Consider the following 27,213-nt stretch of genomic DNA (forward strand, 5'->3'; position numbering starts at 1 on the left):
ACTCTGCCAGCCTGTCCCCACAGGGGAGATTCTCCAGCCTCTGATCATCTTCCTGGCCTCCTCTAGAGCTGCTCTTGCAGTTTATGTCCTTCTTGGGCTGAGGGCACCAGAAGTGGGTGCAGCACCACAGCCTGGCCCCTCCTGGAGGAGCAAACCAGCCCTGAACATCCATTCAGCAAACTCCTGGAGTCCCAAGCCAGGAGCTGGGCCCAAAGCCTGAGCTCGGTGCCAGCAGCCACAGCACCCAGGTGGCATCACCTGAACCAGGCACTGTCCCGTGCCAGCCCTCGACCTGCTGATTAAAGAGCACTAATGAGGGGCGCAGGCGCCGGGGGGCGGGGCGCAGGCGCCGGGGGGCGGGGCGCAGGCTCCGGGGGGCGGGGCGCAGGCGCCAGCCCCCGCCCCTCCCTCCCTCCCTTATCAGCAGCCGCAGGATGTTTACAATCGGGTTTAATTTGTGCAATTATTAATCGTTTTTCCATCTGCCTCATTTGCATAACAATTACCCTGCTCGCCGCTCGCCTGGCGCTGCTTTGAATTCAGTGAAGACCTGAGCCCTCAGCTCGGCTCTGTCGTTGTGAGGTTTGTTTGGGTTTGGGTTTCTTTTCCCCTGGGTAGTTGCAGCTCATCAAAGTTGCTGCTCCCTGCCGAGCGAGGCCACAGCCCTGCCCAGAGAGCTAATGGAGAGATCTGCCTCAGGGTGCCACAGCCTTGGCTCCGGCCCTCCCCCAGCCCAAGCCTCCCACCTGCTTTCCCCAACACTGCTGCCAGAGCAGCTCAGACAAGGCCACAGCCAGGGCAGCTGTGCTGATGTGGGATGCAGACCAAGGGCACTGACCCAGCCAGGGTGAAGAGTCAGAGAATCACAGAGGGGCTCAGGTGGGAAGGGACCTCAGAGATCATCCACTCCAACCCCCCTGCCATGGCAGGGACACCTCTCAACTAGCCTCAGCTGCTCCAGGCCTCATACAACCTGGCCTTGAACAGCCTCCCAGAAGGGGAGAGCCCAGATGGAGAACACTCCTGGCTGAGGAGTGAGGAGCTCTGAGCTCCCACCACAGCCCCACACAATTCCTCCCACCCCCAAACCACCTTCCAGCCCTCCAAGCTGCCCCAGAGCCCACATGGGCAAAGCCCTCCCCAGGGCTGGAGGGCATCACAACCCCTGACCCTCCTCCTCCCCAGCAGGGAAAGAACAGCAGCACACCAAATGCAGTGAAAAAACCCTCAAGCTGTTATTGACAGGAGTACAAACAGCCCCAGCACTGCCAGCTGAGCAACAGGGGGAACAAAACCAGGGCAGGAAGCCCCCAGCCTCTCCTGTCAAATGCAGCATTCCAGCTGGAGCAGCTGAGCTTTACTGACTCCACAGCAAGCTGGTGACAGGATGAACTGGGGAGCACCAAACCCCCCAACAAAAACAGCAGTTTGGGGGCACAGCTGCTCTCTGGAACAGCTCAAGCACAGCTGAAGCTCTGGACCAGGCTGGATGTGCTTCACTTCTCCAGGAACCAGGAGCTCAGCACTTTCACCACGAGGAAGAAACCTGAGATGTAGGACAGCTGAAGGCTTGAAGTGCCCTCAGAGGACAACAGCCAAGGAGAGAGCTCCTGCAGTTTGCCAAACACAAGGAAAGGAACCAGAAAGGCAACTGCAGCCCCTCAGAGGGGAACAGAGAGCAGAGGTCACCTCACACCACAGCCCCTGCCCTGCTCCAGGCAGCACCACTGTCCCCTCTGGCTCCTCACTGGTTGCTCTCCATTCAGCTTTGCCTCTTTGGAGATGGTCCACAAGGATGCTGAGCACCAAGGGTAGAGCTTGGTCCAGGCAGAGCCATCCCTTCCTGGCAGCTCTGGCAGCAGGGTACCTGCCCCAGCAGCAGCCCATGGCTCCTCTACATGTCCTCCACACTCCACTTGTAGGCCAGCTCCTGCACTGCCTTCCTGTTGGCCATCCTGGCGAAGCGCTGCTGCTCGAAGCCGTTGGACCTGCCAGGGACACCAAGAGCACCCAGGGCTGCTGTGGAGAAGCTGCCCCGAGGCAAGGACACCTTGCAGAGGCTTCAGGAGCCCTCCACCACTTTGACCCAGCTTCCACCTCCATCTGTGGCAAGCAACAGCACGGAGCAGGCTGACAGCACCAACCCTGCTGCCTCCTGCCCCAAGCAGGCACAGAGCATCACCCACTGAGCAGCCTGGGCTAGGGGGGTGGTCCCTGCCCGTGCCAGTGGGGGTGGAACTAGATCCCCCCCACCCAAACCACTCTGGCAATCTATGAAGTGAACACATCCAGCACCAGTGAAGGTCTGGTTGAGAGGCTGGGGATTGAGGAGGCAAAACAATCAGGTCCAAAGGATGAACGGTGTGGCTTCAGTGCTGGAGCACTGAGCTGGAAGCCAGAAGCTCCTTCAAGCTGCACTCCAGTGAGCACAGATGGGGAGGAAAAGTGTCTTTGCTGCCAGAGTGGTCAGGGACTGGCACAGGCTGCCCAGGGAGGTGGTGGAGTCCCTGTGCCTGGAGGTGCTCCAGAAGCCTGTGGCCATGGAGGTCTTGGGTTGCTGGTTGGGTTTAGAGACCTTTTCCACAGGACTGCATCACGATTCTAATGCCAACCACCTCAGCCCTCTGCCAGCTGAGAATCCTCAGGCTCAAAGCCCTGCAGCCACCCCTGGTGTGCTCTGCTGTCACTGTCCCCCCCTGGCCCAGCACCTACCTGTCCACACCATCCCAGCGGTGCCCAGGCCAGATGTTGAACCTGTTGAGGGGTGGTGCTGGTCCCTTGTACCTTGGCTTCTCTAGGGACAGAAAGAGCAACCCTGGCTGGCTGCCCTGGCATGGTCCCTGTGTGCCCAGCCTCAGAGGTGTGCACAGGCTGCCAGGGGCCACACATCACCTGACAGCATCCAAACCTTTCTTCTCCTTGTTCTCCTTGGCCTTCCTCTTCTTGATGAAGTCAGCCATGGGGTCTCCTTCCCTCTCCTGCTCCCGCAGCATCTGGTCCAGGTCCTGGTCATCGATGTACCTGGCCAAGGGCTTCTGCATCTCTTTGATAGCATCTTCCACGTTCTGCTGCTGCTGCCTGTCCTGGGCCAACCTGCAAACACACTCAAGGGCTCACCCCACAGCCACCGAGCAGCTTCTGGCTTGCTGCCCTCAACAGGCATCCAGCCACGAGGGCACAAACAGGGGGTCACAGAGTGGTGAGGATTGGAAGGGACCTCTGGAGTTCCCTGAATCCAGGCCCCCTGGTAAGGGAGTCACACAGGGACACACCCAGGTGGGTTTGGAATGTCTCCAGGGAACAGACTCCACCACCTCTCCAGGCAGCCCGCTCCAGGGCTCCAGCAGCCTTAAAGCAGTTCCTCAAGGGGCCTCAAACTGAGAGCAGCGGCACAGCACCCAGCCCCTGCTGGCAGGGGTAGCACAGCCGGGCTCCAAAGCAGGGAGTGAGGGGTCCCAGGCCGCAGCCAGGCCCCAGGGGGCCGGGGGGCAGCTCACCCTTTGCCCCACTTGGCATAGAGCGCGTCCCGCTCCGCCTCCGCCGCCGCCCTCTGCCGCTGCTGCAGCTGCTCCTGCGCCAGGTCCCTCCTGCGCCCGGACTTGTCCCGGAACACCGTCTGGGAGTGCCTGGATTCCTCTGGAGGGGAGAGGCCTCAGCTCAGGCCTGCTGCAATCCAGCACCAGCTCAAGCTGCAGCTCCACAGTATCCCTTCTCCTCGGGCGCCCACACAGCGCTTGCAGCCCCTACCTTCCAGGTGCTGGTTACTCCTCTCCTGCCTCCTGAGCTCCTGCTGCTCCCTCCTCAGCACATCAGCTGTCACCAGGCCAGCCTGGAGCTGCCAAGCAAACAAAGCCCACCCCAGTGACTGCCAGCTGAGAGCTGCCCAGAGATCAGCAGACAGCCACTTGGCTGGCACCCTCAGGAACACCTTCCCAGAGCTCCTGGAGCAGCGAGGGCTGAGGCAGAGCTGCTCAGCCTGCTCCTAATGCCAGCAGAGGCTCTGGCATGGCTGCAGACCAAAGCTCCACTCCACAAGGTGGAAGTTCATAGCTTCATAGAATGGTTTAGGCTGGAAAGGACCTCAAAGATCATCCATTCCCACCCCCCCCTGCCATGGGACCTCTCCCTAACCCAGGCTGCTCAAGGCCTCATCCAGCTTGGCCTGGCTGTGCTCATACAGTTGTCTGTCCATGGGGAGAGACCCACAGCTTGACCACACAGCTGCCACCCTTACCTTCCTGGGAGAGGCCTTGGGGTCATGGTGCTGATGAGGAGAGGGCTCATGGGGACTCCTGGACCTGTGCTGCTCCTTCCCAGCAGGCAGGGTCCGTCGTGGAGGAGATAAATCAGAGTCTGGAGACCTGCTGGGACTCCTCTTGAGTGCACCACGCTTGGGGGAGCTGAGCCCCCGGGGTGCACCCCTCCGTGGGGGTGGAGACTCAGAGTCATGCCTCAGCTTCTTGGTGGCTGGAGAAGCACCTGCAGGGGAGACACAACCCAAAGCTCACAGCACTTGGCAGAATGAGACCTGCAAAAGGACTGAAAATGGTGGGGAAGGAGGTTAAGGCTAGAAAAATCCAGGGCTTGAGATGCCAAAGGTGCAGGGAGAAGACAAGAGTCTGACTTCTCCTGCTTCTGGAGGTGTCACTGCCTGGAGCCAGGCTGGAAAGGCTCTCAGCCTCTTGGGCAGGGTTAAGCCTTGGCCAGGTAACTCCTGGGGCAGCTCTGCAGCAGCTGATGAACACCAGGCTGACAAGAAGCTGCTGCTCCAACAGCAGTGCCAACCAACTCCCTGGCACTGCCGGGCTGCAGGCTGCCAGCTCCACGCCTCTCACCTGCCGGCAGTGAGCAAAGGAGATCAGAGAGCAGGCAGCCAGCAGCAGCTCTGCCACTCACTCACCTTTAGTCCTGCTCTGCTGTCTCACCCCAGGTGACCTGCTCCTGCTCCTCCTCCTCCGGGGTGGGGACGTCTCCGGGTCAGGGTCACGCCTCGGCCTCCGGGGAGGGGACAGGTCCGGGGTGGCCTCACGCTTGTGGTGCGAGGAGGGCTTGGCCGAGGCACCGCGTCTGAGCCGGGGCTGCTCCCCCTGGCCGCCCCCAGGCTGCGGCTTCTCGCTGCTCCTGCCGCCCTTCCTCCCCCCTGCGGAGCTGACCCTTGGGGGAGAGACCTCCGGGGAGTCGTGGCGCTGGCGCCGGGGCGGGGAGTCATGGCGCTGCCTCCTAGGAGGGGACAGGTCAGGGGAGTCATGGCGCTGCCTTCTTGGTGGGGACAGGTCAGGGGAGTCATGGCGCTGCCTTCTTGGTGGGGACAGCTCTGGGGAGTCCTGGCGCTGCCTTCTTGGTGGGGACAGCTCTGGGGAGTCATGGCGTTTCCTCCTAGGAGGGGACAGCTCCGGGGAGTCCTGGCGCTTCCGTCTCGGGGGGGACAGATCCGGGGAGTCGTGGCGCTGGCGCCTGGAGGGCAGGGGCTTGGCAGAGTGGTTTCCATCCCGCCTGGGAGGGGACAGGTCCGGAGAGTCATGGCGCTGCCTCCTAGGAGGGGACAGCTCTGGGGAGTCCTGGCGCTGGCGCCTGGCAGGCAGGGGCTTGGCAGAGTTGCTTCCACCTCGCCTGGGAGGGGACAGGTCAGGGGAGTCGTGGCGCTGCCTCCTAGGAGGGGACAGGTCAGGGGAGTCCTGGCGCTTCCGTCTCGGGGGAGAGAGGTCCAGAGAGCCATTGTGCTTCCTTCTGGGGGGGGACAGGTCTGGGGAATCGTGGCGCTGGCGCCTGGGAGGGCACAGATCCGGGGAGTCGTGGCGCTTCCTCCTGGGGGGGGACAAGTCTGGAGAGTCGTGGCGCTGGCGCCTGGCAGGCAGGGGCTTGGCAGAGCTGCTTCCATCTCGCCTGGCGGGGGACAGCTCTGGGGAGTCCTGGTGCTTCCTCCTAGGAGGTGACAAGTCTGGAGAGTCATGGCGCTGCCTTCTTGGTGGGGACAGGTCCGGGGAGTCGTGGCGCTGGCGCCTGGCAGGCAGGGGCTTGGCAGAGTGGTTTCCATCCTGCCTAGGGGGGGACAGGTCCGGGGAGTCGTGGCGCTGCCTCCTGGGGGGGGACAGGTCCGGGGAGTCGTGGCGCTGGCGCCTGGCAGGCAGGGGCTTGGCAGAGTGGTTTCCATCCTGCCTAGGGGGGGACAGGTCCGGGGAGTCGTGGCGCTGCCTCCTGGGGGGGGACAGGTCCGGGGAGTCGTGGCGCTGGCGCCTGGCAGGCAGGGGCTTGGCAGAGTGGTTTCCATCCTGCCCAGGGTGGGACAGGTCCGGGGAGTCGTGGCGCTGCCTCCGGGGGGGGGAGGCGTCGGCCTGCTGCCGCAGCTGCCCCAGCTGGGAGCTGTCCGGAGAGTCGTGGCGCTGGCGCCTGGCAGGGCAGCAGAAGGAGGCAATCAGAGTCAGGTTTCGCTGTCCCCAGCCTGGACACAGACCCCAGAAGCCAGCAGTGCTGGTGCAGGAGGAAAACTCCCGAGCCAAAATTCAGCTTTGTGGAGTGCCCTGAGCCACAGAATTCCCAAAGCAGATCCCAGACCCCCTCTGAGGCAGCCTGGCTCCAACTGTAAGTCCCTAGGGACGCTCCTGACATCCAGGCTGCAGCTGCCCCTCCACATCCTGCCTTTGTATCAGCAGGATCTCACATGGAGGGACCCCACCATGCTCCCATCCAGCCTGGGTGCTGTGCAAGCACAGAACATCCCCTGGTGCTTTCAGACCGGGGGGGGTGGTACCACCACCCTCAGCACGCTGCAGATCTCCACTGAGTCACCCTCAGCACCCAAGTGAAGCACCAGGAGAGGCTCCAGCGGGAGCTCCATACCTCACGGTGGCTTTGGCAGGCACTGAAACATCTGAGCTCTGGGAGTCCTCGTTCTGGTCTGAAGGAAAACAAGCAGGAGGTCACCACCCACAGGGTTCCACAGCTCAGCAGCCCTTCAGCAGCTGAAGGATTTACTTCCTTTCAGCCAGCACTGTGTTTAACTGGCCAGGACCTTGTCTAGAGCAGGAGGGGAGGGAGGAAGGCTCTGCTCTGCTCTCACCTCCCAGAAGCTTCCACTTAGCGTTCGTCCGGAACTCCTCCATCAGCTTCACCTCGTCAGGACGCTCATCAATGAACTCTGCCACCTGACCACACACAGCAGAGGGAGCAATGTGGCTTTGGGGAGAGAAGGAAGGGATTTCTGCCCTCCAGCACCAACCATTACACCTAACTGCTCCAATGGGTGACCATCACTCAGCTGCCTTCCTGCAGGAGGGGGTCTCAAAGCAGCTTCCTGAAGCTCTCACTCCCAGTGCTCACACTGCAGTGGTCAGCAGGCTCCAGCAACCCACAGCTACCTTCTGCCTCCCCCAAGCAGCTGTAAGAACCACAGTCCTGGCTCTACCCTGCTGCTGCTGACTGCTTTAATCTGCAGGGAGCTAATCCAACCACTTTGTGCTTCAATCAGGAATCTCAGCCAGCCCTATCACAGAACCTTCCAAAAGGGGTAGGTGAGGATGAGTCTCAGCAAGCCCTTCCCAAAGAGAGACACGAGGGGGAGCATGGCAACAGCACATAAAGCCTGTGAAACCGCTTCTGACCGTAACTCCCTGCTCACCACAGGCATGTCTGCTTCATCCTCCTCCTCCTCCTTCTCCTGGACAGCAGCGATGCTACTCCAGCTGACATCATCATCCACAATCCGCATCCTAGGAGCGGGGAGAAGGTGCCCTGCCATCAGGTCGCCAGCAAGGAAGGGCACAGCCCGATTCCTGCCAGCGGGCCCGAAGGTGGGGATGGCAGCGGGAGGAATTCTGAGCAAGGGGTGGAATTTCTCGCCAGGGGAGGTGGAGATTTCTGGCCCGGGGAGCGGGGGAGAAGATGCCCGGCCCGAAGGGGTACCCCGGGTATTTCTAGCACCCCTAGAGAGAGCCCCAACCGCTCAGGACGAGGCTAAGGGAGTCGGAGGAGGGTCCCGACGGCAGCTCGCAGGCAGAGGCCCACAGGCACGCACCGCGGCGGGCCGGGCCTGCCGCGCGCGGCGGCAGCTGGCGCAGGCCGCGGCCTTCCCCGCGACTCACCCGGTCCTCCCGGCAGCGCCCGGAGGCTTCTTCTTGCGCCGGCGGCGGGGCTGGGCGGCCTCGGCGGCGGGCGGCCCGCTCAGGTACCGCCGCAGGTACTCGGCCTTGGACAGGCCCTGCGCCGCCATTGTGCCGCCGGCCGGAAGTGACGCCGCAGCGAGGGGCAGACGCGCGCGCCACGGCGGCGGGCGGGCCGTGGGCGGGGCCATGGCGCCTGTGGGCGGGGCCACGGCGCCCGTGGGCGGGGCGAGCAGCAGCAGCCAGCGCGGCGCCTCCGTCAACGCTTTTATTTGGGGGTCGCGGCCCCGAGGGCCACCCAGTGCGGCACCCAAACGACATCTCCCTCCCGTACACTCCCAGAGCAAGGCCTCAGCGCCCGTCCCTGCTGCCCCCGGGGCAGGGAAAAGGATCTTCGCCCCAAACAAGTCCTGGTCCCCAGAGCCACCGGGTTGAAGGGTCCGGCTGCACCGGCTACCGGCCCGGGGCTCCCTCTGCCTCGTAGCCCTCTGTCTTCATGTCGTTGAGGCCCAGCTCTTCGTTCTGCTCAAAGGTTCGCTCGTAGCGCTCCACTCTCAGCTCTGGGTCCTCTTCCGGGGCGTACACGTTCTGCAGGGGGAGATGGGGACCCCCTTCACGCCCCTGCTCAGAGCCCCAGGCACCAGCAGCCCCCAGCTGCACACCAGAGAGGGGCTTTGGACAGCACTTAGGCAAGGCATGTCCCTCACACCACAGAGCATGGCTTAGGACAGACCATTCCTGGCCACTATTCCCAGGGAGCAGACACTGCTCCCAGCTTTGTGCCAAGCCACTTCCACTTCCTTGGACAAGTCACTCACTAACAAAGCCCCAAAGGGAATCCTCCCTGCCAACACCAGAGGAAAATCCACCCAGGCTGCTCAGGAGACTTCAAGGAGCTCAGCTGGGCTCTGGGCAACCTGAGCTAGTTGAGGATGCTGCTGCTTAGTGCAGAGGGGATTGGACTCAATGACCTTTGGAGGTCCCTTCCAACCCAGACCATTCTACGATTCTACCTTACCACTGCCCAATGCCATACCTGAAGGTAGCTGTTGCCTGCAGGATCATCCATGATGAAGTGAGCCTTTGTCTTCCCCTCTATGATCTGCAGAAAGATCAGATCCAGGCATTAAGGCTCCTCCTAAACCTCCAGCACTTCTGGCAGCAAGATGCACACAGCATGCTTTACAGTTCCCACACTGTCACCAGTTAAAAGCCACTAACAGCTCCATAAATGGCTGAGGACACAGGAGGAGAAGTGTGGAGCAGCCAGAAAAATGCTTGCCAGGGAGTTATGAGGAGGGGGTGGGAAGTCAGCCATGCCCTCACCTCTTGCAGCTTCCCAACAAACTCCTGCAGCTTTTCAGCCTTGCCAGGCACAGAGCTGTCCCCCAGGGTGAAGGGGTTCCTCTCAACCTGGGAGAGCAGAGCCACTCACTCAGCCAGCTGTGACAGGCACCTGGCCCCACAGCCAGGCCCAGCAGTGCAGCCTCTCTCACCAGGTCTCTGATGTCCTTCAGCAGCCCCTCCAGTGTGGTGAATTTCCCTCCCAGGGCTCCCATCCCCAGCTCGAACTCCAGCTCTGGGATCTCCACGCTGCAGGTCTCTGACTGTGAGGGGGAGCAGCTGGTGAGCGCCCACAGGGGGACAGCCAGGCCCTGGGCACCCACCAAAGGAGGGCAGGGGCCCCAGGGCACTGTACCTTTAGGATGTCCCTGGTCATGTCAGAGGGGTCTGTAATCCGAAGGGTTATCCTGGTGCCCTGGGCTTCGATTGCTCCTCCAGACTTCACCTGGGGACACCCAGCAGCCAGCTTCAGGGACTCTGACACCAAAACCCTGCCATGATGTCCTAGGAGGGCTTGCCCTGAGAGCTGAGAGGCTGCTCTGCATCTGAGCACAGTGCCCAGCAGGCTTGAGCAGGTGTGGGGATGGCTGATCTGCACCCAACGAGGCTGTGCCACACAGCACAGCCACGCATGAGAGCACAGAGCACCAGCCCCCACCTCCCCCCAGCCTCTCAGGAAGGGCTCAGTATTCCCCAGCTCACCTCATTCGTCCTGTGCCCACAGGAGTCACAGTTGGTGGCCATGATAATCACTTCCTTGAAGTGTGGGATCTCTGGAGCAGACAGTCAAAGAAAACTCAGGGCCGGGGAAGCCTCAAAGCCTGCACGCTCTGCACAGCCCCAGCCCTTCCCCAGGCACTGCAGGACCTCACTGCTGAGCTGTGAGACATCTGCAGCCTGCTGGGAGCCACTGAATGCTGCAGCAGGCTCAGCAAACAGGTGACTGCCCCCAGCCTTGCAGAGGGCACCAAGGGGCAGCACACCCCTGCTCCAAGGATACGAACTAGCTTCATGTTGGTGCTGGCTGGGGCGTTGCACTCGGGGCAGTTGGTGTTGAACTGCAGCACCTGGCTCACAGGCAAGGAGAATCAGCAAGTGCAGGCCAGCCCAGAAAGCCTGTCCTGGGCACCAGCCCCCCAGGCACAGCTGCCAGCACCCTGCAAAGGCTCCCACCTCGTTCCTCAGGTCCTCTGCAGAGCCTGCTGGGGTCTCATCCTGCTCCTCTCCCTGTGTGGGGTGTTGGGGGGGGAAGCAGCAGCAGCATTAAGCCCTGCTCTTGAAGGCAGGATCTCCCAGAGGGTGAGGGGAGCAGGGCAGGAGCAGCAGCTCCCTGTTACCTCCAGCCCCAGCATGGCAGCCTGCTGGGGAGTCCTCCTGTAGCGAGTGACCAGCAGCGCATCGTCCCTCCGCGGAGCCAGGGGGTTCTCCACAAAGCTGTTCCCTGAGGGGTCATCGATCACCTGGGGGAGAGGGAAGCCTCAGAGAGCCAGCCCACACCTCCCTGCTCAGGAAGGGGTCCTGCTCCAGCTTACTCACAAAGGTGAAAGGGGAAGGGACTTCTTTCAGCTGCTTCAGTTTAGCGATGAACTCCTCCAGCTTGGCTGCCACCTCCTCATCCTGGGCCTGCCAAACAGCACAGGCCTGAGGTGGAACCAGAGGCAGCCCAGAGCTGAAGGCATCTGACAGCAGCACAGGCCAGAGAGCCTGCAGCACCCCTCCCATCACAGCACAGGCAGAGCACCAGCAAAGGAAGCACGTCCCAGGCAGGAGGCCCTGAGAAGCTTCCCCTTTCAGATTCACAGAATGGGTTGGAAAGGACTTCAAAGCTCATCCAGCTCCAAGCCCCTGCCAGGGGCAGGGACAGCTCCCACCAGCCCAGGCTGCTCAGGGCCTCATCCAGCCTGGCCCTGAATACCCCTAGGGAGGGCACAGCCACAGCCTCCCTGGGCAGCCTGTGCCAGAGTCTCCTCACCCTCACTGACAAGAATCTCTTCCTCATCCAGTCTCAGTCTGTCCTCCTCCAGCTTCAGTCCATTCCCTCTCATCCCATCCCTCCAAGCCCTTGTCCAAGGCCCTGCCCAGCTTCCTTGCAGGCCCTTTCAGGTACTTGGAGGATCCTCACCTTGCGTGTGGGCTGGTCCTGCTCCAGGCCTGCCACAGCTCTGTCAATGAGGCCTTCAATGGTGGTCAGAGCTGGGCATGAAAGCAGGAGGGACATCACCACTGGATGCACCCCAGCAGTGCTGCCCACCCTGCCAGCCTCCACACCTCAGCCTTGTGGAGCTTATTCAGCCCCAGGGAGAGGAGGTCAGGGCCTCAACTGGTGCCCACCGTGCACCAGCGCTCACCCACCTCCCTTCTGGCTGAAAGCTGGGATCTCGAAGTCCAGCTCTGGAATCTGGGCCGTGGCACAGTCAGTCTTCACCACCTGCCTGTTCATGTCCTGCAGAGGACAGGTGAGGAGCAGTGTGAGGATGCTCAGGCCCCCAGCACCGCCCAAAGCAGCAGTGCCAGCCCCAGGCCAGCTCAGCAGCCTCTCCCAGCCAGCAGCATCCACATCTTGGGCTTAAAAAGGTTACTGCTGAACACACAGCCTGAGGGCTCAGGCAGCACAGCAGGGGCACCCCTGCTCTGTCTCTGAGGGACAGCCCGAGGGCTCAGGCAGCACAGCAGGGGCACCCCTGCTCTGTCTCTGAGGGGCAGCCTGAGGGCTCAGGCAGCACAGCAGGGGCACCCCTGCTCTGTCTCTGAGGGACAGCCTGAGGGCTCAGGCAGCACAGCAGGGGCACCCCTGCTCTGTCTCTGAGAGACAGCCTGAGGGCTCAGGCAGCACAGCAGGGGCACCCCTGCTCTGTCTCTGAGAGACAGCCTGAGGGCTCAGGCAGCACAGCAGGGGCACCCCTGCTCTGTCTCTGAGGGACAGCCTGAGGGCTCAGGCAGCACAGCAGGGGCACCCCTGCTCTGTCTCTGAGGGACAGCCTGAGGGCTCAGGCAGCACAGCAGGGGCACCCCTGCTCTGTCTCTGAGGGACAGCCTGAGGGCTCAGGCAGCACAGCAGGGGCACCCCTGCTCTGTCTCTGAGGGACAGCCCGAGGGCTCAGGCAGCACAGCAGGGGCACCCCTGCTCTGTCTCTGAGGGGCAGCCTGAGGGCTCAGGCAGCACAGCAGGGGCACCCCTGCTCTGTCTCTGAGGGACCGAGGCGCGCAGGGGCAGCCCCCGGCGCGGCTGACCTGGCGGGAGGTGACGGTCAGGCTGTAGCGCACGCCCTGCTCCTGGATCCTGCCTGCAGAGTGGATCTCTGTGTTGGACCAGCAGCAGCTGCTGCAGCTGAAGGAGCTGACGATGACCTCTTTGAAGAAGGGGATCCTGGTGAGCAGGAGCCGTGTCACGCCCTGCAGCGGCGAGGGGCTGCTCAGGGCACCGCTCCCCGCAGGGCTGCTCCTGCTAGGGCTGCCCCGGGGAGGTCTCCATCCCTGAGCCCTGGCACCCCCACAGAACGCCCACCCCCCCCCCAGCAGGCCTTCCCTCCCCTCTCTTGCCCACCACAGGCTCCCTGGCTGCCTCGTGGACCCCAGCCCAGCAGCTCCTACCACGGCCCCTCAGCTCCAGGCCAAGCTGTGATCACCAGCAGCTCTTTCCCGGGTCCTGCCCCTCGCTCAGCTCCCAGACCCCTGTACGTGGAGCCGACCCCTTGCCCCGACAGGCCCCTGGGCCCAGAGGCGCCTGCAGCCCTGAACCGGGCACACAGACCCCGGCAGGCCCTGTACCCCGACTAGGAGACCACGGTGGCTCTAGCTTGAGCCCACCTCCACCCCCGGCAGGCCTCCGTCCTAACCCCTGCCGGATCCTGACCTCCTGCGTGCTTGGCCTGGGCTCACCTCCTGCTCAGCCCTCCCCGGCAGGCCGCTGTCTCCTCCCCTCCCCGGCTCCTCGCCCCGGCCCCGCCACCCCCGCAGCCCCCAGCCGCGCAGGCTGCCGTGGCTGGCTTCGCTCAAGCCACTGCAGCAGGACCCTGCGCCCAGAGGCCGCGGCGGCGCCGTCCCGGCGGCCGCTCACGTTGCGGAAGCAGTTCATGCACAGCGACTCGATCTCGGCCGGCCGCTGCTCGCCGTCCTCGGCGCTGAGCGGCTGGAACAGCGACCCCCCCCCGGCGGCCGCCGCCGCCCCCGGCGCCGCCATCTTGAAACCGCCGCCGCGCGCGGGGCCGGCGCGGGGCCGCCGCGTGGCGTCACGTGGCGCGGGAGGGGGGTCACGTGGCGCGGGAGGGGGGTCACGTGGCGCGGGAGGGGGTCACGTGGCGCGGGAGGGGGGTCACGTGACGCGGGGCGGCCACGTGAGGCAGGAGCGCCATGGCTGCGCCTTTATTGCGTGTGGGCTGGCACGGCACGGCCCGGCCCCGCGATGGCCGCCCCCGGCCGCCCCCCGCCGCCCCCCGGCCCTCAGCGCTCGCCCAGGCTGCGCGCCAGGTCCCTCCAGAGCGCGTCCAGGCGAGCCCGCAGGTCCTCCACGGCGGGCGGCCCCTCCTGGGAATCCCCTAGGGTGGGCGGCCCGGAGGAGAGCTTCAGCCGCATTTCCTCCGTCTCCTGGTCCAGCGCCCGGGTGAAGGCCTGGATCTGGACGTACGTGTCCCTCCGGAACTCCTCCACCCGCCGCTGCACCTCCCGGGCCAGCTCCTCCGCGGGGGCCGGCTGCTCCCGCAGTCTGCCGGGGTAGAGGCTGAGCTTCGCCTTGAGCTGCTCCAGGTTTCTCTGGATCTTCTGGTGGAGGTCCTTGGCGTTCTGGGTCAGCTTGGTGGAGAGCTGCTGGATGTAGCGGTTGAGCTTCTCGGGGCTGGCCTGGGCGTGGGGGCTGACGTTTCTGTGCAGCTCCTCCACGTTGCGGTGGATCTCGGTCACCAGCCTGTCCGCATAGGGGTGGAAAATGTCCTTCACCTGGTCGGTGTGGAAGGCAATCTTGTCGGCGTAGTGAGCCATGAACCTCTGCACCTCATCTGCCCCCTGCAGCAGCTGAGCGGCCAGCTGCCGGCTGGGCAGGAGCTGCCGCCGCAGCTCGCGGGCGTTCAGCGACAGCTGCTCCAGCAGCTCCTCGGTGAAGGGCTGCAGCTGGTAGCGCAGCTCCTCCAGGTGCCTGCCCACTTTGTGGTGCACATCATCCACGTAGGGAGACAGCTTCACCCTCAGGCTCTCCAGCTCTTTCCTGAGGACCTTGCGCAGGCTGTCCGAGTCCTGGTAGGGCTGGGGGCCTCTGCCGCCCGGGGGTGCCAGCTTCTCCAGGAGGTTCCCCATGGAGCTGCCCCCATCCTGAACGTTCTCCTTCAGGTTTCTGTGCCAGACAGCAGAGTGGTTACTGAGCACCCCCAGCTTACCCACGGCACCCTCAGTAAAGCTGTTGACAACCATGAGGGCTGCTGCCCTTGGGCTCTTCTGCCCCCAGAGGAAGAGGGACCCTGTGTGAGGGTGGCAGCTGGGGGGAGCTGGTGGAGGGACCGCGGGCGGTGGCCCAGGCGGGGTGCCACGGGGCAAGCCCCTGGCAGGGGGTACTCACGTGCTGTCCCTGCCCAGCTTGCTGCCCTGGCTGTGCTCTGTGCCATCCTTGTCACTGGTCAGCTGGCTGAGGTACTCCCAGAGGCCGCTTTGTGCCGGCTCTGCCAGCGACACTGTGGGCAGGAGGGCAGCGGCTCGTGAGGTGCTGCCCACACCCAGAATCAGTCACAGAACCGTCTCAGAATCACCCAGATGGGAGGAGACCTCCGAGACCATCGAGTCCAACCAACCACCCAACCCTGCCTGATCAGCTGGACCGTGGCACCCAGTGCCTCATCCAGTCCTTTCTTAACCACCTCCAGGGATGCTGACCCCCCCCAGCCCGCTGCCACCAGCTGTCCTGGAGCAAGTTCCTCTGCTCAGCACCCACCTGGCAAGGAGCCCAGGAGGGTGAGCAGCAGTGCAAACTTCAGAGGCATGGTGTGCCGGGCCAGCAGGCCACCGCCCTGTGGGGAGGAGAAGAGCAGCACATTAGGTCACGCCGCGGGGCAGGGCTCCTCTCTGAGCCCTCGCAGGTCAGGGGTCCCTGCTCCTCACGCCCCCTTCCCTGCCTTCTGCACCCAGCACACGCCGGGGGGGGACGCCCAGCTCCTGCAGCCAGGCAAAGTTCAAGCGGGCAGGAGGTGCCCACCCTGGCTCTGGGCACGTCCCCCTCACCTGGCTCCGGGTCACCTCCCGCATCCCTCCTGCCGGGTGCTGCCCCGCGGCTCCCTTTATATGCTCCCCGCGGCGAGAGGCTGAGGAGCGCGCCGGCAGGGGAAGGCTTTTTGGACCTCACTCCCTGTAAACACAACGTGGAGCCCCGCGGACGTTCCTGAGAGGTGACGTGGGGGGCGGGGGGGGTCGGTCATCTGACTGCCCCCTCGCCTGCCCCTTCCCGAGCATCCCCCGGGCAGGGCTGCCCGAAGGCCGCCGCCCGCCCGAGCAGTTCTTTGTTTTCCCAGCGATAAGGGAGCCCTCGCTGCTGGCTCTGCAGCTTGCTGGGGACGAGCCTGCCCCTGCCCCTGCCCCTGCCCCTGCCCCTGCCCCCGCCGCTGACCTTTGCATCGCGGAGTAAACAGCGCATGGGAGCTGCCACGGTGGCGAGGGGGGTGCGGAGTGGCAGGGCAGGGACAGGGACAGCAGCTGAAACTCCCCCACCGGCAGCTTCCGCTGCAAGGGGTCACAGCCCAAGGAGGGGACTGGGAGCCCAGAGCCTGGGGACGGGGCCCAGGTGGGTGCAGGAGGATGAGCACGGCTCCAGCTGTGCCAGGAAGGGGCTGGAAAGGGGGCACCCTGTGGTGGAGGGCAAAGTCCTGCGAGCTGCAGGGGTGAAGCTCCGAGCAGGCACCAGCACTCCTCTGGCACCAAAGTCTGCTCTGCTCCCTCACCCTGGGGACGCTCAGGGTTGCCCCAGGCAGCCCTGGCCACGCTCCCATCCCGCAGCTCCTGCCACTGCAGCCCCCAGGGAGCCTCCTCACCCGTCCGCAGGGGCATGCCCCCAGCAGGGCAGCTCAGGGTGCTCGCTGTGCCCACAGCTCTGGTGCCTTTTCCTTCCCCCTGAGCTGGCAATCTCCTGGGGCTTGCCTCCTGCCTGCCTGAGCCCCACTGTGCCTGGCCACAGACCCTGCAAGGGGTGGGGGTGGGGGTGGTGGTTAGTGGCTGTCACCCACCCTGCACAGCCTGCACAGCCCCTTCCCCAGCTGCTCCTGCTGCAGCTGGGATGCTAGGCCCTGTGCCAGGGCTCTGGCCCCCCTGGAGCCACCCAGGTGATACTGAGTTGCTGCAGCACCCTGGTGCGGTGACATCCTGGGCCCTGACCCCACCCTGGCCAATGGTTCACCTCTGAGCCACCCTCCAGCCCTGTCCTGGGCATGGAGACCCTGCACCCACCCAGCCCCCCCTGCGTTCCCTCTCCCTGGTGCCCTGGGACCTAAATTCAGGGTGATGCTCTGCCCTTGGAGCAGCTGGCTGGGTGCCCCAGGGCAGGAGAGCAGGCTGCTGAGGAGAAGGACAGACACAGACCAGCAGGACAGACACAGAGCAGCAGGTGCTTCACTAGGGACAGTTTATTTCTGCCAGGGGCAGTGCCCACAATGCTCGTGGTGCGGGGGCAAGGCTGGGCACCCCACACCCCCTCCACGCAGTGCCAGGGGGGGGCTCAGTTCTCCCCTGCTGGCTGAGCAGTGTTGAGGAAGGCAGCGACCTTCTCCCGCACCTCCTTCTCCAGCAGCCCCAGGTGGTCCTCCACGCCAGCAGTGCCTGAGTCCAGCTTGTCCTTCATCTCCTGCAGCCTCTGCACCAGCTGCTGCCCGAAGGCCTCTCCGAAGGGGGCTGCCTGCTGCCGGAAAGCCTCCAGCGTCTGCCCCACTCGCTGGTCCAGCTGCTGGGCCAGGGGCGCCAGGCGCTGCCGCAGGCTCTCGGCGTCGCCGCTGGCCGCCTGCCGCAGCTCCTCGGCCAGGGGGCTGAGCTGGGCACGCAGCTCCTCCGAGCTGGCGGCCAGGCGGGCGCGCAGCTCCTCTGCCACCTTGTCCATCTGCGCCGTCAGGCTGTCCAGCTGCCGGTTGAGTCCCTCCTGCACCTGCCCCGCGTAGGGGCTGAGCCCGCGGCGCAGCTCCCCCACGCTCTGCTCCACCTGAGTCTTCAGCTCGTCGGCCAGGGGCGCCAGGCGCTGCTTCAGGCTCTCCACCCCTCCGTCGATCTGCTGCTGCAGACGGTCGGCGTAGGGGCTGAGGGAGGCCTGGACGCTCTGAGCGTTGTCCTGCAGCCGGCTCCGCAGCTCGGTGGCGTAGGGCTCCAGCGCCCGGCGCAGCTCCCCGGCGCCGCTGTCCACGCGGGAGCGCAGCTCCTCGGCGTAGGGGCTGATCTTGGCCTGCAGCTCGCGGATGTTGGTGCCGATCTGCTGGTGCACCTCGTCGGCGTACGGTGCCATCTTGGCCTGCAGCTCCTTCAGCTCCCGCTGGATCTGCTCCTTCAGCCGCTGCGAGTCCTGCACCAGCCGCGCCTGCAGCTCGGTGGCGAAGGGCACCAGCCGCTGCTGCAGGTCCTCGGCGTACAGGCTGGCGCTGCGCAGGTTGCTCTGCAGCAGGGTGCTGGAGGAGGGGGACGCGTCAGTGCCCCAGCGTGCCCGCAGCCCCCCCCCCCCGCCCGGCGCCTTCCTGTCCCCCCTCCTGCTCACTCTATCTGCTTGGTGATCTCGGACTGCTGCAGCCCTTCCACCGTCTCCTTGGCATTGTTGCCCAGCTCGGTGAAGTACTTCCAGATCACGCTGGCCACATCATCTGGGCTGACATCAGCCTGTGTCCCTGCAAGCAGATGCCACGATCAGCGCGGGCACAATCCTGCCCAGCATCCCCCCACAAGGGACAGCACAGCAGGTTCCCATCCTGCCCTCCCGGCACTGGGTACCCGCAGACCACCTCACCTGCGACCGCCAGGAGCACCAGGGCGAGAGCTGGAACCTTCAGAAACATCCTGAGTGCCAGGTGGTGCCTGCGGGAGCAGAGAGCAGAGGTGAAGAGACCGCCCTGGGCTGAGCGGCCCCAGCCGAGGCGCCGCCGGCGGCAGCTCTCCTCACCTCCGCGCACAGCCGCTCGGATCCCTGCGGGGTCGGGGAGCAGCCGCAGCTATTTATGCAGCCCGGGCGTCCCCCGCGCCTTCCACGCACGCCTGGGGCACAGGCTCTGGGCTTGGACTTTAGCAAGGTCGCGACGTGGAAGCGCCTGACGTGCGCTCAGCCCTGACATCACCCTCGGCCCTGCCAGCTCCCAGCAGGGTGCCAAGGAGGGGGCAGAGAGGGGATGAGGCTACACGTCAGCACCCCCGCGGCTGAGCACCCTCCGGAGGGGCAGAGACCCTGGAGCAGAGGGAGCAGGGCAGCGCCGCGGAGAGAGCTCTGCAGCTCAGTGAGGTGTAGCCATGGCTCTGCTGCTGCCAGCTGTGTGGTACCAGGACACGGGCTGGGGGGGCTGTGCTGGATGCAGGGGGGCACACGAGGCTGTGTGTGTGCAGGGCTTCCTGCCACAGAGAATGGCCAGGACCCTGCAGCTGTGGGATGCTGCACAGTGCCAGGACCACTGCATGTCCCTGCCCGTGGGCATCAGGCCCTTGATTACCCCCCCGGGACGCAGCCCTGGTTCAGCTGACACACGCCCTGGTGCACCCACCCCGGGCTGTAGCCTGCTGCCGATGTGTCATGGCTGGGGCAAAGGGCACAGCTGGCAGGGACGAGGATCAGCCAGGCACTGGCAATGACAAGGTCCAAAGAGCCATCGCTGTGCCCAGCCCCTGTGGGGCACAGCTTGGGCACACAACCCCCAGCTGAGGGTGCTCCCAGGCACAGCCAGCCCGGCAGCATCATGCCCGGGGCTGATGCCACTGGATGTCACCCTTGTGCTCTGCGTGCCCACGCCAGCTCCGGGGCTGTCCCCGCAGCTTCACTCACCGACCTGTAGCCCGCAGTGGGCACCGGGCTGGCTGCCCTCACCGGCATGCCCGTGCCCATGCATGCCCTCGCCTGGCACGCAGGCAGAAGCTTGCAGGGGCAGGCAGAGCCACGGGCCAGGCACGGGCAGCCGTGGTGCTGGGCCATTTACCAACCCCTGGCCGGGAGGGAGGCCACTCGGCAGCAGCGCTGGCAGCAGAAGGGCTCTGCAGATTTGCCTCCCCCCCGGCCAGCCCCCACCGCCCCTGACCTTTGCACAATCGCCCCCGGGGACAGGCTATAAAGTGGGAGCCAGGGACTGCCCCTGCGCAGAGTCTGGCACAGGTGAGTGGGGAGGGCCCCCGCGAGGGTCGCGATGGGAAGGGGACAGGGACGGGACCCCCGTGGGCACCCGGGTCCCTGCCTGCCACCCGTGCCATCTGCTCTGCTCTGCTCTCTCCCCAGCCATGAAGGGATCGATCCTGCTCCTCTTCGTCTGCGTGGCCGCCCTGGCAGCGGCAGCAAGTAAGGGCTGGGCGAGCAGGAGGACGGTGCGGCCGGGGGGCAGGGGGTGCATGTAGGGGGCGGGGGGCACAGCCCCCTGGCCTCGCCCCCTGCTCCCACAAGGTTTGTGCTCGCAGGGGCCGACACGGGCGAGCAGCCCAAGGAGCTGGTGAGGAAGGTGCAGGAGTACACCCAGAAAGCCACCGCCATGGTCAAACACGCCTTCACCACCCTGCAGGAGTCGGAGGTGGCTCAGCAGGCCAGGTGCCCCCACACGCCCCTGCCAGCCCGGGCGCCCCTCCCTGCCACCCCGCTGCCAGCAGGGGAGCCCGGCGGGCGCCCCGTGCTGAGCCTTCCCTCCCCTCGCAGGCGCTGGCTGTCGGACAACGCGGAGCTGGCGAAGCAGCAGCTGGCGTGGATGAAGCAGCAGCTGGCCGAGCTCTGGAAGCGGACGCCGGCTGCGTAGCCCCGCCGGGGGCTGGCGGGGACCTGGCAGGGCTGGGGGCACCCTGGATCCCCACCCTTGGTTGTGTTTCCTTCAATAAAGTGGCGCTGAAGCAGCGGCTGTGGCAGCATCACTTGGGTGCGTGCACTGTGTGGGGTGAGGAAGGGCTGGGACAGACAGGGGGGACCTCCTCGGGACCCCGTGCCGTGGGGCAAGCACCGCGTGAGAGGGTGGCAGGAGCCAGGCACTGCTCCCGCAGCCTGGGGGGGGGGTGTCCAGGTTCTGCCCAAGCACCTCCCACCGCTCTCCACCACCCCGGCACTGCCCTGGGTGCTGGGAGAGCTCCGTGTGGGGTTGAGCCTGGATGCCTCCAAGGCAGAGCTGAGCTCAGTGCCAGGTCCCTGTCCTCCCAGTCCCACCGGAGCCCCTGCGGCACCCCCAGCGCTGCGTGCAGGCTGCCCCCGCCCCCCCCGCCAGCATCCACTGCAAAGACTGAGCGAGCTCCAATAACTTAAGTCACCTTTATTTGACAAAAGGAAGGAGGCAAAGCTGAGAGCGACGCCACTTCAGCGAGGGGAGGCGGTGGGAGAGGAGCGGGGGTCCTCAGGGAGGATGTTCTGCAGCCCGTCCCCAGAGCCCCCCCGGGGGGAAGCACCCCGGGCAGGGCAGGGAGCGGCCCCGGGGCGGCTGCAGGAGTGGGGCCGGGGTCAGTCCCTGGCCGCGGCGGCTCAGGCCACGCTCTTCTGGAGGTCGTCCAGCAGGGAGATGAAGCGAGCCTTGAGGTTGTCGGCGTAGGGGGTGAGGCGCTCCTTGAACTCCTGCAGCAGGGGGGTCACCTTCTCACGCAGGTTGCTCAGCTGCTGCACGGCCTTGGCCTGGTACTCGGCGGCCTGGGGGATGCCCTTCTCGCGGATCTCTTCCAGCTTCTGGCTCAGCTTCTGCCGCAGCTCATCGCTGTAGGGGGCCAGGTTCTTGCGCAGCTCCTCCACGTGGCCGCGCAGGCGGTCCCGAGCCTCCTCGGCCACCGGGGTCAGCTTCTCCTGCATCAGCTGCACCTTCTGCTTGGTGAGCTCCTTCAGCTCCTGGGCCACGGGGGCCAGGCGCTGGCGGTACTGCTCCAGCTCCTCCGTCCACTTGGCGGAGAACTGGTCCAGGAAGGGACGGATCTTCTCCTTCACCTCCTCCAGGTCCTTGCTCAGCTCCTGGCGCAGAGCTTCTGTGTCCTTCAGCCACATCTCCCTCACCTCCTTGTAGTAGGGGGCCATGTCCTCCCGCAGCTTGGCGGCGGCCGCGCCCAGCGTGTCCAGGTTGTCAGTCAGCTTCAGGCTGCGGGGAGTGGAGGGAGGTCACGCACGGTGCCCGGGAGCCCCCCGCCAGTCCCCTGCCACACGTCCCCCCACTTACTCCAGCTGTTTGCCCACGGCAGAGGACTCGAACTGGGCGATGGCATCCTTGCCGCTGGCCTTCACAGTCTCCAGGTACACCTCCAGCATGTCCTTGATGCGGTCCAGGGGCGCCTGGGGATCATCCTGCTGCCACAAGGAGCGCGACTGGGTGCCTGCGGGGAGAGCCCGAAGGGTTCAGGACGTGGAGGCACCGCGGTGGGGACAGCTCCTGCCTGTCGCTGTCCCAGGAAGCTGCCCGGCTCCGCGCAGGGACCAGGGAGCCGCTCAGCCGCAGCCTGGCGTGCAGAGCTCCTTGGCATTTCCAGCAGCACTCGTGCCAGGCTCGGCCACCCTGTCCTGCTCCGTCCCGCGGGGGTTTGCTGCTGTCCCAGCCCCGTGCCGGTGACCTACCTGTCAGGCAGAAGAGGGCGAGGACCACCACCACGGCTCTCATCTTGACGCTGAACCTGGGGGCAGAGCAAGAGAGTTGGATGCAGGGAGCTGCGTGCACAGCCAGCCCCAGCGGGGACGGAGCCCCCGGCCCCACCACTACGGCTCCCCGCGGGTGGCATCGTGCGTGAAGCCCGTCCCGCGTTCCCTGCCCCAGGACTCGGGGGCTCGGGAGCCCCCGGAGCAGCCCAAGCTCTTACCAGCTCTCTCCTGCCGCTGCCGTGCTGCCGGTTGTCCCGTCTGAGCCGGCCGCTTCCCCACCGCCGCTATTTATGCAGGAGGGGGCAGTTCCCGGCGGAGATAAGCCAAGGCTGCAGCCCAAGCAGTCACGATGTGACGAGGAGAGTTCAAGGATCGCTGCGGAGCCCGGGCCAGCCGCGGAGCGCCGGCTTGGCAAGGCCGTCGAGCAAACAGGAGCTCCCCGCGGGCCGCCGCTGCCCGGCCAAGGCGCTGTTTACGCTCCTGCTGACCCAGATTCCTGCTCACCGCGGCCGCCTCGCCTCGCCGGGGCCCCTCGGCAGCCCCTGGGGATTGGCCAGCGGCCCGGGGACAAGGCTTACCCCCGCAGGGATTTGGCCTGCCGCACCCAGACCCCTCATCCTCTGCCCACGACCACTTCGGGTCTCTGCCCCGTGTCCAGAGCCCTCATCCTCTGCCCATGACCACTCTGGGTCTCTGCCCCATCTACCCCCGGGCCGGTGACCCCCCCCTCACTGCTCGTGTTGCCCCTGTTTGGGGGTGCTCCCCTGCACCCTCACCCCAGCCCTCCCTGGGGGATCTGGGCAGCAAAGGCTGAGCCTGCAGCAGAGACCAGCCCAGCCCAGTACCCTGCCACAGCCACCCCAGGACTGCCCCTCAGCCTGAAGCTGCTCCAGGGTGCTCTACCTTGTCCCCCTGCCACTGTCGCAGGGACCACCCGGGCTGAGAGCCCCTCCTGTGAAGAACGGCTGAGAGCCCTGGGGCTGTTTATTGGCTGAGAAGGAACCTTATTAATGCCTATAAATATCTGAGGGGTGGGGGCAGGAGGAAGGGGCCAGGCTCTGGTCAGTGCTGTCCTGTGACAGGACAAGGAGCAGCAGGGACAAGCTGGAACCCAGCAGGCTCCACCTCAGCAGGAGCAGAAACCTCTCTGGTGTGAGGCTTGCTGGAGCCTGGAGCAGGCTGCCCACGGAGGCTGTGCAGTCTCCTGCTCTGGAGCCTTTCCAGCCCCTCCTGGATGTGTGCCCTGCCCTGGGTGCTGCGGCTCTGGCAGGGGCTTGGGCTGGGTGAGCTCTGGAGGTCCCTTCCCACTCCTACCCCCCTGTGACCATCTCACCTCGAGCCTCCCCCCACCCAGTGCCAAAACCCTTCCGCCCCCGCCCGGAGCATTGAGCAACAACAAAGGCAAACAGGAGACCGGAGGGAGGGGGGGAAGATCATCATCATCATCATCATCATGGTTTTATTTGTCATGATCCCACTGTCCAACTAACCGACTAGTTGCAAGTGACCCACAAAAAATAAAGAGGACTGAAGAGTTACTGAAACCTTTTGGTTGTTGTTTTAGTCCAACAGAAACCAGGAAAGGCGGGGGGGGGGGGGGGGGAAAACCAAACCCAAACCAAACCGAAACAAAACCAACCCAAACCAACCCAAACCGAACCAAAACAACTTCTCTCCCCCCCCCCCCAAGAAAAAGCCCCACCCCAACCTGTGACATTTCCAACCCCCCGAGAGAACAGCAGAGGCTATGGGCATACATTCACCACACACTGCGAGGATTGGCTGCTGCCAGACAAAGCCATGGTAAAAAAGGTGAGAGGCTGCGGAAATGGCACAGCTGGGGGGGGCCAGGCCCTGCTCCCGCGCCCGCCGGTGCTCAGTGTAAACAAAACGAGGACCCCCCCCCGGGGGCGGCCCTGCCAGGCTGCCCCCAGCCCCCCCCCCCCCCCCAGCACGGCAGGACCCAGCCCCGGGGGCTCGGCGGCTGCAGGAGGGCTTCTCCTCGGCGGGCAGAGGCGCGGGGAGGGGGCAGGGCGGCGCAGCGGCTGCGCTGGGTTCAGCTTTCTCCTTCCGAGGTCCCCAGGCCCGGGGCAGTTGTTCCTTTTTTTTTCCTTTGTTTTGTGGTTTGGTGGTGGTTGTTTTTTTTTTTTTTTGTTCTTTTTATTTATTTTTTTTTAAACTGTTTTATAAAATACTCCAGAAAAGTGTCACTGAGAAGTGGAGCTGCAGCTTGTGAAGTCCCAAAGGCAAACGACGACCCCCAGTGCTCCTGAGCCCCGGCGGGGGGGGGGGACTCCGTGCTCTATCCCTCGAGGAAAGGGTGGGGAGGAGGAGGAGGAGGAGGAAGGATCTCTGCAGGCTGAAGGAGGACAGCACTGTGGCCACTGGCACGAGAGAGAGAACCAGTCACAAGTACAATGGCATCAGAGGAAATCAAATGCCTGGAGGAGAAGGTGCAAGTCACAATCCATACAGAACAGAAGCTACTTAAAAAGGTCTCTCCCACAGCAGTTCCTTTTGCCTTTTATTAACAACAATAATAATAAAACATTTACCAAAAAAACGACTCCTACGGCAGCAGGGAGAGGAGGGGGAGGGGGAGGGGGAGGAGGGGGAGGAGGGGGAGGAAGGAGAAGCCAAGAAAACAAAGGAAAAATCCCACCTGCCCTACGTGAAGCCAGGAAAAGAAACTTCCCCTCCCCCAGGGTCGTTTGTGGGTTTGAGAGGTGGGGGGAGAGCGGCAGGGAGCAGGGCCGGGGAGCAGAGGCGGGGAGCAGGGATCCTTTCAGCACACTGACCAACAGGAGAGAGGAGGAACAACAGCAGACAGGGATGAGACAGAAGCATATTGCACCAGGGGTGGGTGCCACCCACGGGGGGCTGGCACCCTCCTCGCCCCCGCCGGGGCCGCGCCGGGCCCCTCCCCAGTGCAAAGGGTGAAGGCTGGGAGGGCAGCACGGCCGGTGCCAGGCTCCGGGCACCCTGCTCCCTTCCCCCGCGGGGCAGCTCCCAGCCGCCCAGCCCGGCGCCGGGCCCGGGGCCCCCTGCCTGCCGCGGGGCTCTCCGGTCGGCCGGGTGGCAGCTGGAGCTACAGGCAGAGGCGGAGGGAGGCGGAGAGAGCAAAGGCAGGAGCCGGGGGGCCGAGGGGGGGCCATGGTATTCCAGTTAGTCAGAAATACGACGGCGATTTGGCGCGGTGCTGCTAGATACTGTTGGTTTCAAATGGACCTTCTCGAGTCAGAGCTGTACAGAAAACCTGCAGGAGAGGAGGCAGAGCCCTTAGGAAGGCACCTGGGGAGGCCTGGCCAGCCTGCTCCCACAGCCCGGCGCTGCCTTCCCACCCAAACCCACACACCACACCCTGGGAGGGACGAGCAGAGGGCTGGGGAAGCTCCCCTGTGGGACGGGCTGGGAGAGCTGGGGCTGTGCACCCTGGAGAAGGCTCCAGAGAGACCTCAGAGCAGCCTTCCAGTACCTGAAGGGCCTCCAGGAGAGCTGGGGAGGGACTTGTGACAAGGGCTGGGAGTGACAGGATGAGGACAATGGTTTGAAGCTCGAGGAGGGCAGATTGAGATTGGAGAGGAGGAAGGAATCCTTGCCAGTGAGGCTGGGGAGACTCTGGCACAGGCTGCCCAGGGAGGCTGTGGCTGTGCCCTCCCTGGAGGTGTTCAGGGCCAGGCTGCATGAGGCTTTGAGCAGCCTGGGCTGGTGGGAGGTGTCCCTGCCTGTGGCAGGGGGTTGGAGCTGGATGATCTCTAAGGTCCCTTCCAACCCAACCCATTCTGCAAGCCCAGCTGAAGCTGAGGCCTCTCCCTTGCATCAAGGGCAGAGGAAGGAGATGCACACAGGGGCCAGGCCTTTGGGTCTGGCACAGAAGGACCCCAAGATGTGCAGCTGGGAAGAGCAGGAGGCTGCAATACTCACTCCCTCCTGGTTACACCCCTGCCTGCTCCATCCCAAAGGGCACCTCTGGGTGCTTGTAGCTCAGCAGGACGTCTGTGATGCACGTGGAGGGGTAGCAGGAGGTGTTCAGGTGCTGGCTGCCATCACCCAGGCTGGGATGCTCCTGGCCGTCCAAGCTCTCCCCACACTCTGTGAGGTCAAAGAACAGCAGCAGTTAGCAGGAGGAGCACCAAGCAGACAGCTGCAGCACGGGGCTGAGGCTGGGATGGCCTCAGGGTGACAGCACTGCAGGCAGGGTGACAGCACTGCAGGCTCTGTGCCGCCGCAGCAATCCTGACCCTGCCCCCACCAGCACCCGCGGCGCTCCCCTCCACCAGCGCTGCCCCCGCAGGCTTTGCTGGGCACAGGCTGGCTCCCAGCCCCCCGGGGGGGCTCAGCAAGCCGGGCAGGGCCTTGCCCTGGCTCTGCCTTACCCTGGCTGTCCCTGTCCCGCAGCTGCTGGCTGGCCATCAGCGACGACTGGCTGAGCACGGCGTCGGCCATGCGCGCAGAGCTCAGGGCCTTCCCTGCCATCAAGCTCATCCCGGGCAGGTTGTCCAACTGCACCTGCAGGGACGGCAGCACCCCGGCCACAGGTGGTCACCTCACAGCCCCCCGGCCACAGGTGGTCACCTCACAGCCCCCCCGGCCACAGGTGGTCACCTCACAGCCCCCTGGCCACAGGTGGTCACCTCACAGCCCCCCGGCCACAGGTGGTCACCTCACAGCCCCCCTGGCCACAAGTGGTCACCTCACAGCCCCCTGGCCACAGGTGGTCACCTCACAGCCCCCTGGCCACAAGCCCTTCAGGAAGGGCTGCTGAGTGCAAGCTGTCTGTCAGGTACAGCCTGGGTGCCACCAGCGGCACTCAGTGCAACACAGGACTGCAGAGTCCAAGTCCCCTCCTGACCCACATGGAGCTCACTGGGGCAGGGAGCTGGATTGCATCAAGGCCTGGGCAGGGCAGCTCCCAGCAGCCCAGAGCACGAGGGGAGCAGGGCAGCTGCCCTCTGTTCTTGCTCAGGGTCTGGGCTGCACGGCCAGCCCTGCAAGCACTGCAGAACTGAAGCTGCACTGTGCCTGTGAGGCCCTCCATGGCCAGGGCCAGGCCTGGGGATG

General features: G+C 64.9%; 7 protein-coding genes across 9 annotated transcripts in view; 1 reads left to right on the top strand and 6 right to left on the bottom strand.

The window, feature by feature from the left end:
- Window positions 1-1,219: 1,219 nt before the first annotated feature.
- BUD13 (BUD13 homolog) lies at window positions 1,220-8,246 on the bottom strand. Its single transcript, XM_054176165.1, has 13 exons — window positions 8,079-8,246; window positions 7,616-7,706; window positions 7,058-7,142; window positions 6,838-6,895; window positions 6,040-6,234; window positions 5,917-6,000; window positions 4,901-5,844; window positions 4,235-4,479; window positions 3,748-3,835; window positions 3,498-3,636; window positions 2,909-3,093; window positions 2,713-2,794; window positions 1,220-1,988 (listed from the first exon to the last, which is right to left on the bottom strand). Exons 1-13 carry the CDS (start codon window positions 8,204-8,206, stop codon window positions 1,895-1,897), a joined length of 2,418 nt encoding a protein of 805 aa, XP_054032140.1. The 5' UTR covers window positions 8,207-8,246; the 3' UTR covers window positions 1,220-1,894.
- Window positions 8,247-8,316: 70 nt separating this feature from the next.
- ZPR1 (ZPR1 zinc finger) lies at window positions 8,317-13,620 on the bottom strand. Its single transcript, XM_054176055.1, has 14 exons — window positions 13,498-13,620; window positions 12,672-12,833; window positions 11,793-11,883; window positions 11,563-11,633; window positions 10,977-11,063; window positions 10,778-10,900; window positions 10,614-10,667; window positions 10,441-10,507; window positions 10,143-10,213; window positions 9,796-9,885; window positions 9,593-9,703; window positions 9,423-9,509; window positions 9,133-9,198; window positions 8,317-8,684 (listed from the first exon to the last, which is right to left on the bottom strand). Exons 1-14 carry the CDS (start codon window positions 13,618-13,620, stop codon window positions 8,550-8,552), a joined length of 1,338 nt encoding a protein of 445 aa, XP_054032030.1. The 3' UTR covers window positions 8,317-8,549.
- A 260-nt stretch (window positions 13,621-13,880) lies between these two features.
- APOA5 (apolipoprotein A5) lies at window positions 13,881-16,460 on the bottom strand. Its single transcript, XM_054175996.1, has 5 exons — window positions 16,355-16,460; window positions 16,024-16,136; window positions 15,355-15,430; window positions 14,986-15,139; window positions 13,881-14,763 (listed from the first exon to the last, which is right to left on the bottom strand). The coding sequence occupies exons 1-5, from the start codon at window positions 16,458-16,460 to the stop codon at window positions 13,881-13,883; spliced, it is 1,332 nt and encodes a 443-aa protein (XP_054031971.1).
- Window positions 16,461-17,020: 560 nt separating this feature from the next.
- On the bottom strand, window positions 17,021-18,686 carry APOA4 (apolipoprotein A4). Its single transcript, XM_054176120.1, has 4 exons — window positions 18,541-18,686; window positions 18,388-18,455; window positions 18,142-18,268; window positions 17,021-18,055 (listed from the first exon to the last, which is right to left on the bottom strand). The coding sequence occupies exons 2-4, from the start codon at window positions 18,434-18,436 to the stop codon at window positions 17,125-17,127; spliced, it is 1,107 nt and encodes a 368-aa protein (XP_054032095.1). The 5' UTR covers window positions 18,437-18,455; window positions 18,541-18,686; the 3' UTR covers window positions 17,021-17,124.
- Window positions 18,687-19,853: 1,167 nt separating this feature from the next.
- APOC3 (apolipoprotein C3) lies at window positions 19,854-20,430 on the top strand. The gene is made up of 3 exons (XM_054176182.1): window positions 19,854-19,911; window positions 20,028-20,154; window positions 20,260-20,430. Exons 1-3 carry the CDS (start codon window positions 19,854-19,856, stop codon window positions 20,354-20,356), a joined length of 282 nt encoding a protein of 93 aa, XP_054032157.1. The 3' UTR covers window positions 20,357-20,430.
- Window positions 20,431-20,837: 407 nt separating this feature from the next.
- On the bottom strand, window positions 20,838-22,485 carry APOA1 (apolipoprotein A1). The gene is made up of 4 exons (XM_054176051.1): window positions 22,371-22,485; window positions 22,132-22,187; window positions 21,740-21,893; window positions 20,838-21,661 (listed from the first exon to the last, which is right to left on the bottom strand). The coding sequence occupies exons 2-4, from the start codon at window positions 22,172-22,174 to the stop codon at window positions 21,064-21,066; spliced, it is 795 nt and encodes a 264-aa protein (XP_054032026.1). The 5' UTR covers window positions 22,175-22,187; window positions 22,371-22,485; the 3' UTR covers window positions 20,838-21,063.
- Window positions 22,486-25,194: 2,709 nt separating this feature from the next.
- The window catches only part of SIK3 (SIK family kinase 3), a 49,277-nt gene continuing 47,258 nt past the window's right edge, over window positions 25,195-27,213 (bottom strand). For 2 of the 3 annotated variants that reach the window (XM_054176037.1, XM_054176036.1), the window contains 3 exons: window positions 26,529-26,661; window positions 26,077-26,244; window positions 25,195-25,408 (listed from right to left, as the gene is read on the bottom strand). In XM_054176037.1, the coding sequence (XP_054032012.1) occupies window positions 26,087-26,244; window positions 26,529-26,661 (291 nt within the window). In that variant the 3' untranslated portion in view covers window positions 25,195-25,408; window positions 26,077-26,086. The remainder of the gene's footprint in view (window positions 25,409-26,076; window positions 26,245-26,528; window positions 26,662-27,213) is intronic. The other variant, XM_054176038.1, reaches the window with a different exon arrangement.

This window comes from Dryobates pubescens, chromosome 34 (genome assembly GCF_014839835.1).
Source record: "Dryobates pubescens isolate bDryPub1 chromosome 34, bDryPub1.pri, whole genome shotgun sequence".
Classification (NCBI taxonomy): Eukaryota; Metazoa; Chordata; class Aves; order Piciformes; family Picidae; genus Dryobates; species Dryobates pubescens.

Coding starts and splice junctions, on each gene's coding strand:
- BUD13 (XM_054176165.1), bottom strand. CDS start 8,206: ATGGCGGCGCAGGGCCTGTCCAAGGCCGAGTACCTGCGGCGGTACCTG. Junction 6,001..6,039: donor CCGGACCTGTCCCCCCCTAG/GCAGGATGGAAA, acceptor CCTGCCTGCCAG/GCGCCAGCGCCACGACTCCC. Junction 4,480..4,900: donor ACAGCAGAGCAGGACTAAAG/GTGAGTGAGTGG, acceptor TCTCCCCTGCAG/GTGCTTCTCCAGCCACCAAG.
- ZPR1 (XM_054176055.1), bottom strand. CDS start 13,620: ATGGCGGCGCCGGGGGCGGCGGCGGCCGCCGGGGGGGGGTCGCTGTTC. Junction 10,508..10,613: donor CAGAGGACCTGAGGAACGAG/GTGGGAGCCTTT, acceptor CCTGTGAGCCAG/GTGCTGCAGTTCAACACCAA. Junction 9,704..9,795: donor TGACCAGGGACATCCTAAAG/GTACAGTGCCCT, acceptor TCCCCCTCACAG/TCAGAGACCTGCAGCGTGGA.
- APOA5 (XM_054175996.1), bottom strand. CDS start 16,460: ATGCCCCTGCGGACGGGTGAGGAGGCTCCCTGGGGGCTGCAGTGGCAG. Junction 15,431..16,023: donor GTTTACTCCGCGATGCAAAG/GTCAGCGGCGGG, acceptor TCCTCCCCACAG/GGCGGTGGCCTGCTGGCCCG. Junction 14,764..14,985: donor AAGCTGGGCAGGGACAGCAC/GTGAGTACCCCC, acceptor TGTCTGGCACAG/AAACCTGAAGGAGAACGTTC.
- APOA4 (XM_054176120.1), bottom strand. CDS start 18,436: ATGTTTCTGAAGGTTCCAGCTCTCGCCCTGGTGCTCCTGGCGGTCGCA. Junction 18,269..18,387: donor GGTGCTCCTGGCGGTCGCAG/GTGAGGTGGTCT, acceptor ATCTGCTTGCAG/GGACACAGGCTGATGTCAGC. Junction 18,056..18,141: donor GAGATCACCAAGCAGATAGA/GTGAGCAGGAGG, acceptor CCCCTCCTCCAG/CACCCTGCTGCAGAGCAACC.
- APOC3 (XM_054176182.1), top strand. CDS start 19,854: ATGAAGGGATCGATCCTGCTCCTCTTCGTCTGCGTGGCCGCCCTGGCA. Junction 19,912..20,027: donor CGCCCTGGCAGCGGCAGCAA/GTAAGGGCTGGG, acceptor TTGTGCTCGCAG/GGGCCGACACGGGCGAGCAG. Junction 20,155..20,259: donor GAGGTGGCTCAGCAGGCCAG/GTGCCCCCACAC, acceptor CTCCCCTCGCAG/GCGCTGGCTGTCGGACAACG.
- APOA1 (XM_054176051.1), bottom strand. CDS start 22,174: ATGAGAGCCGTGGTGGTGGTCCTCGCCCTCTTCTGCCTGACAG. Junction 21,894..22,131: donor CGCCCTCTTCTGCCTGACAG/GTAGGTCACCGG, acceptor CTCTCCCCGCAG/GCACCCAGTCGCGCTCCTTG. Junction 21,662..21,739: donor GCCGTGGGCAAACAGCTGGA/GTAAGTGGGGGG, acceptor CACTCCCCGCAG/CCTGAAGCTGACTGACAACC.